The following is a 10,343-nucleotide window of genomic DNA, read 5'->3' on the forward strand; positions in this document are numbered from 1 at the left end:
ATCATATTTTGCATCCAAGTCTAAGACTTAGCAGCGTTTCACGCTATCAAAGTCAAGACACTTGACACTGAGGTCCACAGGGATCCTCGGCACAGTGACGTTGTAGCTCAAACCGCGATTCCAGCGCCTCAGCATACACCTGACTAACTTCGATCGTGGAGTGTCGAGCATGATTACCCGACACTTCGAAATCGATAGGATCTTGAATAGCTTTTAAAGCCCTTTACTGTCGTTTTTACGACCAGCAAGCCCGGCTTGCACAAACGTTTTGTATTTAAGAGCACGGAGCATTTCAAGGCTGGACCCTGCTGCCCTCTACCTCTTTGAGATACAACAGAACTCCGTTCTTCCCCAGTAGGGCGCGCCCCGCGCCTACTGGGTCTTCTCGTTTTCACCGCGAAACCAGACTGGTTAAATGCGGGACGTCGGTTCGACGAACCTTTACGGGCATTGCGCAAGAAACAACCAGTCTGAAGGTGACTGGTGTCTCCACCGCCAGGTGTTTACACGCTGCTCAGCAGCTTGGAGTTCTCCCTCCTCTTTCTCAGCATAGCTGATATCCATTGGCTCAGGCCCGCCCGACGAGCTTTGAGGGTGTGCATTCTAAGCAAGTCGTGCCGACTTGAGGTTGAATTCCGCAATCAATGCCACATTTATCGCTTTTTCAAAAGAAGACGGATGCACACAGAAGACTTCCATTCTCGCCACGCAAGTTCCAAGGCCCTCCATAACGACGGTCACTGCGAACGCGATCGAACGCGATATGCCTGATTAGGCGGGGAGAACAGTTGCAAATGCTGTCGCTTCCGCTCCTTTCTGGGTAGGAGAGGCCAAGATGGCTATGACATCCGCCATGTTTCAGAACGAGGAACAGCACGAGGTGCTAGCTACCTCTAAGCTCGCGGGCTGAGCGCGAGAATGGGCACTAACGTTCGGTGCTTTGGTTATATCTGCGTCTCCTTCCTGGGCAGGAGATTTTCTCCATTCTCATCCGCGAAGGTCTTTTCGTTCACCATGAGCGGCCTGGGTCTGGAAGAGTCAGTCGTCATCGACGGTGGCGTCATGGTCGCAGTCGCCGCTGACAGCATCTGCTGTAGGTGCTCTAACAGAGCATTCCCATAGCTCGAATACTTTTAGGCACGCGTTTATCGCTTCGGGTTCTTGCCAAATAAGGTGCACCACGTCCTCTTGGCCCAGCAGGGACATCAGCTTATTAAGCCCGTCCTGCATGCCCTGGGGCAGATAGTAGTATTGCTCCATCCTCATAGCGGATCAGTCGTAACGACTCGAAGTAGATTGACTACGGGGCTGCCATAGCTCTTTGCTTATAGGAAGTGAGGCTAAAGTCACTGACCTTGCGTTCTTTACAAGAGCCAGTGCGAGTGCAGCGAATCGCAATCCGCCACCCCTAAGAGTTTTCAAGACCTTAGACAAGGTAAATGAACTCTTTCGTTCAAAATTGAAACCATATATATTTTTTTTGTTGCGGCAGAGCCGCCAAAATCCAAAACCTTCGCTTTTCCTTATTGATATAGTAATACGTAATTAATACAGTGAAAACCTAATTGCTATGCATTATTTCTGGCAATCCCACCACATACTTGCTTCTTGTTACGATGTATCCACACCACTGTATGATTACACCAACTTGTGTAATCCACACTTTTGTACAGTCACCTTTCATACAAGGGTACGTGTAACCCGTTACAATGGTCATGTGGATAAAGCTCGTTTCAGCAGACACCAATTTTTAAGCAATGCTTCAAGGCAACAAGGAGTATGACCCCTAGTGTGGTCAAAGTTTCGCTAGGCGAAGGTGCCACAGAGTTCGTACTATATCATTGTAGACGTACACATTGCGGAGAAAGTAATTCGCGCTCCTTTGACTTGTGGTAGTGAGCAAAACTCCAACCGCATACTTCAGTGCCTTTTTTAAGCCCACCTGTCAGTTTCAGCGAGACCTTCAGAGTGAAAATACTGTCAAGTAACAATTTTTGCAAACACGACTTGTCTGTGGAAGTTGTCTTAAATCGAAATCGGCGCTTGGCAAGAAAGTTTTGGCAATCTTTCATCTGATTTCACGTTTACATACTACTGCTTGAATTCGCGCCCATAAAATCACTTTCGCAGCTTCATGCCCGCGCCAATAGTACTTTGCACCATAGCAGTGGAAAGGACATGCCTTTTGTATATGGTTCTAGTGAGCCCATATAACGACGAACTATCGTAGCTTTCGCGAAACACTCAAAAACTTTGTCCCTTAGTTCAGTGCATAGCACATCAGACACCGCTTTTGTCACAGAAACAAAGATGCCAGATTTGTGAAATTTGATGTAACGTAAGTGCTAAGAGACCAAATGGCACAAAAATTAAGAAGTTAAGCAAGAGAAGAATTGTTGTAAAATTTTAGCTATTTACTTGTATTATTTATACATGGGCTATATTGGCTATTTCGTGTGGAACCTGAGTTGCTGGACGTTGATTTGATAAAATTCCAAATATTCCTAAGCGAGAGCTCATAACCTATCCACACTATTCAAGATGTCGTCTCTGTATCTGACCCCCAGATGCAATACACCGGTGGAATTATCAAGACTGTCAATCGCATTTTTTGCCATGGTCATGTGTTTATGGGAGGTCAAGTGTCGAATTGATTCGACAGACGTGTATCTGACAGTGCTTGGCAAGAGCCAGAATGTGCATCCACTTCCGTTAAATGCATCTGGTTGCGGCATTTGAAGCATCGCACAAGAACTGGTGGTGAACTTAGTGAGTTAGATTTAGATGTCAAATTTTGTTTCATGACCACAGCGCGAATAATGTGCCAGTCCATGCGAACCACATCGAGAATATCCGCATTCCACGAAATTATGGATTTGTTTTTTGTCATCGAGTCGTAAAACCCAAGAACTTGTGCACTCGCTGCACAGTTTTTTCCATTAACATGTTCGTACAATGGGATGATATTACAACGTTCGATAACCTCTTGCCGAAGCCATTCAAATGTCAACTGCTCGGTCAAATACACACGCAAAATCTGGTGAGGTCCAGTTGTGAATCCAGCACCGGACACAGCGAAAATTTGCACAAAGCAACGGCGAAAACGCTCTGTCCTGGTTTTTACCAAAGGACGTAACAGCAGGGAAGTAGGTACTTCACTCTGTATGGGTGCTGGTTTAGACATGGCAATAAACATAGCTTTCCAAAGATCAAAAATATTCTTGTCTTGTCTTTCGCCGTCTCCAGGTCGAAATTTAGTGATGCCAAGCTGATGTATTTTATGATGAAGTTGCATCTTACTGACAAGATTGAGAGCATTCATTGGCATCAATTTTGCGGCGTCAATGAGAAGACTTCTTGCTGTAGGCATATCTCGGGTACTAAGGCGATGCAGATCACTACAGCATGCCAATGCCAGAGCTAGCAAATGTCGTAATGAATTTTCACGAGCCATTTTGATCGCATACTCTAGTTGCGTCTGCGCTAACCGTGTTGGGCTAGATTTGGTGGACGAATTCGAACGTTGTAGATTGATAAATCCACTAACAAGCCACGTGAGAGTGTACAAATCTGGTTCGTCAAGAACACACGACAATTCCATTGCTGTGCCAAGAATAAAATGGCATTGCGGGCTGTGTAGATCAATTTCACTTGCAATTTGAAGTGCTAATTGAGCTTTGTTTTCAATGGCCTTTCGTAAAGCTTCTCGTTTAAAATTAAAATCAGAGATAGGCTGATTTGGCCCGGTGTAAGCACTGGAAAGAGTTTGAATGGGAAGATTAACTTCATGTTCTATGTCACCGTACAGTGCCACGTCAAGGTCCCCATCATCAATTTCGACCGCAAGCATCACTGCCAAGCGAGAAGCTGCTCGCTGAAAATCAAAGACCATTCGTGAAGTTGTTTTTCGATTTGAAACGTCAGCAACGCCATCTTGCAAGGACACTTTGAGACCTTTTCTACCTTCGACTGACTTGTCATGGTCACTACAATCGAAATCAATAATCACGTGCGGTGCAGATGCAGTCTTTAGGGCGTCGATAAAAAAATCTCGATTAAGATTGTGCTCAAAATCGAGCCACAAATTACTGCTGTCCCTTACCACCATAATCAAATCTTTGGGTTTTGCACATACGTTCTCATTTTGATTCGAATTGTTAATGGTAAGCTGCACCTGTATGATAGCCGAGTACTCAATAACTGCCCACTGTTCGTAATCGTCAAACGAATGTACGTGAGGACACTGAAATTCGCTTGCTTGTCGTTGCTCCACACTGCTTTTTGAAGAAAGTTCTGATGGGGACATACACACACACGATCGCGTTCGTGGCGATTTTCGACGAAAAATAACAAGATAAGACTTTCCTAATGCAAGCAATAGATCCTTGTCGGCTCGATACGGTTTTTTTCGAATCCGCCTGAAACAAGTCTTGCTGAATGACTCATCGTCTATCCATTCGTCATCTTCGAGATACACACGCGCCAAACTTCCATAACTGCATAAACTCGAATTTGACATTGATTGTCTTGGACGATACGAAGGGGCGAGAAACAACTTAGCCAGCCGAAATTCCCAAAATAGGAAGGTTTCTTGAGCTTTGTTTGAAGATTATACTGTTTGTTCTAACAATGTGAATCCAAACTGCACGTACGGAAGGAAGCCGGATTGGAGCGGAGTTTTTTATCAAATCGAGGTTATCTTAAAAGGATGCTGCTGTAGAATGTGTCCAATCGACGTGAAAGAAGTGGAATTTAGAGAACTCGAAGGAGAAGAGCTATAGACGTTGCGTGCTTGCAAAAGACACCACCGCTTCTTTCAGGTTTCAGTCCACTTGCTGTTGAAGTTAGCTCACTGTCTATTTGCTGTCTGTACTACTAACTGTAGCGTTGACAGAACCTACCTTTTGGCGCGTTTCATCAGCACAAACACACGCGACCTTCGAGTGATAGTTCGTTTGCCCAACTAAAAAAATGTCTTGGTGAAGCATCGATGCTCGGTCGCTTCGGTATTGTCGTTTCAGTGAAAAGCGCAGTAGGTTCTTGCTGATGGTATTTCCGCGGCTTTACTGGCCTACGTCGTTTTTTGTTATGTTCAGTAATTTATCAGTCGTCCAACGCTTGTGGTTTTCCTTGCGTGTGGATACATGATACCATGACCTCCTTCTAGTCGCACCTCGTTTTCTCGCCGTACTTTCTGCGTCTTTATGTTCATCTGGCGCAGAAAGTACCAGACGCGATAATATAATAGGTAGGTGCAAACAGTTTCAAGCAGTGCAGTGGGAAGGCTTTGCAGCCAACCACATAAAATTTGACGATTTGTCATAGCAAGTAGCATATATGAGTAAGCAGTTGTTTTTGCAAGCTTAGACATACCGACGTAGTCCTACTTGCTCCAAGTATCATTTACAGTGTACATCAAATTGTCGATTCAAGCATTGATGAAAAGCTTTCACGCTGTTGTATAAATTGATTGTTACCAATAATTATAGATCTCAAGAATTACTGTATTTTCCAAAAAATATATTGCAACAACCAAGGATCGAAGTAAACATCATAGATCATTTTTTACAATGAACAACGATGCTGTAATTGTACGCAAAAATACTTTGAACAGCTTAGCGAAATCAGTTATGACGAAGGCTGTAGTGATATCCCAATCTTGGGGTCTTGTGTTACTAAAGCTCTCTAAGTTGAATGCCTTATATCTACCAATGTCGTCACCGATAGAGGCCTTATGTCTTCATTATGTGTTCCGTAATGGTATCAACAAGTTGATAGCAAGGCAAGTGGTGGATGCAAGGGTACCATACCAATTAAAAGGCCGTGAAACCAAAAAGGCATGCGTTGCACTATAACGCGAACTTGTCATTTCGCTCCAGCTCTGCACTTACTCCGCGGAAGAATTTTGACCGATTTCCACACCAAGCGATCGATGCATTTGCTGGTATGTTGTATCCTCAATCTTACCCGCCCGATATATCCGGTAGAGTGCGGATCAGAGGCAAGCCATGTTAACGCGGGGAGAGATTTGGACGTTTTTTTATCGTAAGGGCGTCGCTGACAGCGCTGTCATTGTCGAGATTTGCTTTATCATAAATTTTATTAGGGCTTTTCCCCAATGCACATATATATCGTTAATATAAAAATGAGAAGTGAAAACAGCCAAATTTCGAATTTTTAACACAAGCTTGAAATTTATTCCGCGGAAGACACTTGATGCAATATACGCCGATCTTACCGTTAACCAAAATAAGTGCTCGACGTAGTGAATGCAAGTTTGGTATTTGTGCGTCTCCGTTTCTTCTTCTAACAGAGTCCTAACTCTGCCAAAGACCACCCTAACTTTTTTGAAAAGCATCTTGCAGACAATTCAGGTTTTCTTCCACATGTTTTGTTCTGTTTCCCTTCCATATTTAAAGTACAAATTTAGCAAGAGCATCCTCGTCTGGCTTCCAAATGACTCATCGTGCACTTTTCAGCACTTTACCGCATACGTATATCAAGCTTCTAAGCGAGATGCATCACTTCGCGACTACCATTTTAAATTTTTATGTTGAAATCCCTTTTTTTCGGAATCGAAGCTCTGTACGAGGTAACATGTAGAATCTTGGACTTCGTTGAAGTGTAAGCCGTTAAAAACACGTCACAGGTCATGTGCTGTACGTGATTTAACTGCGAATGATTGTCGTACAAACCTGTGGACGAGTGATTAAGTATGTCACGGTCAAAGAACAGGATTATCAAGACAAATCACATGATACAATCAGCTAGTGGCTTTAAGCATTGAGCAAGTTTTATTCTGCTCTACATCAATGAACGCAATTGGTATCCGTCAATAACTCCATTTGCGTAAGAAGCCGTCATGGCTTTGAGAAAAGTGATTGACAGACCATATCGCTGCCAACAAGCGACAAGATTAAGAGCGTCGCTAGCAGATGAATGCAAAGCCGCTGGAATTTAAGTGCTTGCTGTGGTGGCACAGGTCTCGAGTTTATCAAGTTCAACTTCAAAAGCATGAGAGCTTCGACACATTATTAAGCTTTACATATAATGCTCGCTGGGTGTGGCACTTCGCTTCGCAGCCCTTGACTTTACCCTGGAGTAGGTTACACTTGACGGTCGAATGATCGACATCGGTGGTTTAATCAAGCAAAAGCCCCATGCCTGCCGCAAAATTAGAAGAAGAAGAATAGCACAGACAGTAAAGCTATCTAGAATTGAGTGTAGACAAGCTATGGTAAAAGTGTCCTTTCAAGGCCATAGACTGCAATCTGCTATTCATGAAGAAGCTATGCTGTGTATTTCTTTCGCTTTGTACTTCGCTGCGAGCCGATGAATATAGCATTATATGAGCATCACTATCTCGTTTGCTTTATTACTCCATTTGTCAAACATTTGTCTGGCTTCATAACTTGTCTTGAAATAAAAGAGTATAATTATTTAATCTGACAATTCCAGCTGACCAAAAGTCGAATGACCAAAGCACTGGCCGACCTTATATGATAAGCATGATTTATTAGACAATCGTCACGCTAGATATGATGCACATGTGCTATGATTCTTGTTTGTTGTATGTACTAAAAGCTCTGGCTTTATAAGGTGCCAAAGCCTCGATTGATGCTATATAGACTACAGCAGGACAGTGATCAAGCTTACAACACTAGGTAATAGGTAAGTGTAACAAAACCCATGCGTCTGTAGACATTCGATTGCATCAAGCCTTGCTTTGTATCCACCTTGTCACATCAGAGTACACACAGTCATTTGCAAGAAAAAACTAGTATATTTCTGGACGTAGCATCGGATCTGGCGACAAACAGCCCCGTTCAGTCAATTAACAAGTGATGAGTTGATGATGAAAAGCATCCAACGTTAGTAACGCTATTTCATAGCTCTCTAAGCGTAGGCGCCTACTATTTGGTTCAATAGTATCACTACTCTTTCGTAAACACCGTCAAGGACATTACCTGCGTGATTGTCACCTGAATATGAAGCATTGGCTAATGATGGAACTTCACCTTCACTTCCCGAACTTGGTGGCAGTCGTGTTTATCGGCATGCGAGAGTCGCTTTGAACGAGAGGCCAACTTTATTAAATTCAGGAAAATTAGCATGGCGTGGTTGCTGTTTTGCTAAATCCGTTCTTGAGGAGTTTGGTATACGTCGGTATCTTCTTGTCAGTAAAAGATGTCGAGCGCAAAATGTGGTGATACGGAATTGGTGAGGGTCAAGCTTACTCTTCTTGATTGAGTCATTTTGTGCAAATTCGCGTATTTAAAATTTACTTCTTGTAAATTTAAATTGGAGTTGGCGAAGAGCTGAGTGAAAATTTCTGAAAAGACGCGTCCAACAGTCATCAGTGCTATTCCTCATCACTAGCACTAAATATACATCGTGTTAAGCATTGAACGTGCGATCTCCGTCAAATTCTGCAAATGCCCGCTTTGCTTCGGCAAGTCGGGTTCACCAATATGGTGAACGATACCAAACCTTGCACGAAAAAGAACTAAACCAGTGACTTTGGCTTTATCCACCGTTGTCACTTCGACGGTATATACTCTCTTTTGCGCAGAATTTCTTTAAACAATTCAGGACCAGTTCTTCACTGATATAGGAACACATGGAGAAGCGTGTAAAGTCATCAAAAACTGTGACCATGTAATGCGCTACCCTGTCGACTTGGGCTTGATCTGTCCTTGATGTCATTATAGACAGTATCAAATGCATGCGCAGTCTGAGCTTCACTTCCATAGAACACTTTTGGCGACGGCTTACCACATGCATTTTGCATCTTAACAAGCGCCTTTTATTGCGTCGATCGTTAATGGACCTGCATAGCCAAGTAGAGCGCTCAAAAATTATTGCTGCATTCGCCACCAATGTTCTACCGATCTCTTGGGTGACTACGAAGACTATTTGCCACAACATTTTAAGTTAACATGAGTGAAGCATAACCAGCTCAGAATTTTGTACGACAATGTTTTGCAATTAGAGCTGTAATAGATACCAGTGTGACGTTGTCACCTTCACCATGACAGAATGGGATGGTAGCGAGCTTCACAGCATGTAGTTACTGATTTATCGGCTACGAAGATTTCGATCGGAAGGCCAGAGTGCAATACTTTATAAATCTTGGCGGTCTCTACTGATGTGGGAGATCGCTCCAATAATCGAGTCGTTTTCTGAAACCAATTTTACTAGCTGCCAAAAAAATCAACTAGTTGCACCTTCCACACTTTCGATACGGACACGATGACGCCCAGGGACGAACGTGTTTGCAAATGAAATTTTTTTAAGTTCTAGTTGATTTTTCTCCGACGTAATGGTGACTGTCTCCATTCGTCATTCCACGGCGTCGTCTGTTATCACAATGGACATTATCACCTCGTTTACGGCAACGGACGGACGCACCTTCAAATTTCAATATTCGTACTCGCGACAAAGCCATCGAGAATTTTATCTCTGAGCGCAACTTACCAAGCAAAAAAGCATTTTTTCATTTGAGTCAGTCCTTCTCTTATTACTAACGGCTGAGACCTCAAAGCTGTAAAATGATACAATGTGTCGCATCAAACCTTCGCCAAATGACAGCAAGAATTCATGCAATTGCTTGCGTAGTTGTTTCGGCTATGCAGACACTGCTTCAACATAATGTGTCGAAGCTCTCATGCTTTTGAAGTTGAATTTGATGGAATCGAGACCTGTGCCACCACAGCAAGCACTTTAATTCCAGCGGATTTGCATTCATCCGCTAGCGACGCTCTTAACCTTGTGGCTTGTTGGCAGCGATATGGTCTGTCAATCACTTTTTTCAAAGCCATGACGGCTTCTTACGCAAATGGAGTTATTGACGGATACCGATTGCGTTTATTGATGTAGAGCAGAATGAAACTTGTTCAATGCTTAAAGCCACTAGCTGATTGTATTAGGATAAATGTTGCCCCAGAACATTTCACCGACTCACCACTCCACATATATAGGGAACGCCACCTCGGTTATTAAGGAAAGTGGTGAAAATTATATAATTATATTTTTAAATAATTATTGCAATGTCAACAATATATTGTAATTAAGTATAGTATAATTGCCCAATATTTTAAAATATTAGCTAAATAATAACATCAATATTAATATTGCAATATATTGTGTTAATCTATTCCGGTTTAGTACGTATTGGATGGGTGTTAAGTACGATGATAAGCCTTGCGTTGTAATTTATAAATTATCTTACTCGTATAGAAAAAGACCTTGTAGTCGATTGACTAACGATCAATGGACGAAAAGGAAAGAGTTTGGCAATAGCGAGAAAACGATTTGGTTACAATAGGAAGCTGCAAGGTGCG

The 10,343-nt window shown here is 42.8% G+C and overlaps 2 protein-coding genes across 2 annotated transcripts; one reads left to right on the top strand and one right to left on the bottom strand.

The window, feature by feature from the left end:
- Positions 1–2,638: 2,638 nt before the first annotated feature.
- On the bottom strand, positions 2,639–4,519 carry PHALS_08357 (uncharacterized protein; the record flags this gene model as incomplete). The annotated part of the gene is made up of 1 exon (XM_024723691.1): positions 2,639–4,519. The coding sequence occupies one exon, from the start codon at positions 4,517–4,519 to the stop codon at positions 2,639–2,641; it is 1,881 nt and encodes a 626-aa protein (XP_024574643.1).
- A 5,132-nt stretch (positions 4,520–9,651) lies between these two features.
- PHALS_08358 (uncharacterized protein) lies at positions 9,652–9,920 on the top strand (the record flags this gene model as incomplete). Its single annotated transcript, XM_024723694.1, has 2 exons — positions 9,652–9,793; positions 9,880–9,920. 2 exons carry the CDS (start codon positions 9,652–9,654, stop codon positions 9,918–9,920), a joined length of 183 nt encoding a protein of 60 aa, XP_024574644.1.
- Positions 9,921–10,343: the final 423 nt, after the last annotated feature.

This window comes from Plasmopara halstedii, assembly GCF_900000015.1.
Source record: "Plasmopara halstedii genome assembly, contig: Scaffold_322, whole genome shotgun sequence".
Taxonomy (NCBI): Eukaryota; Oomycota; class Peronosporomycetes; order Peronosporales; family Peronosporaceae; genus Plasmopara; species Plasmopara halstedii.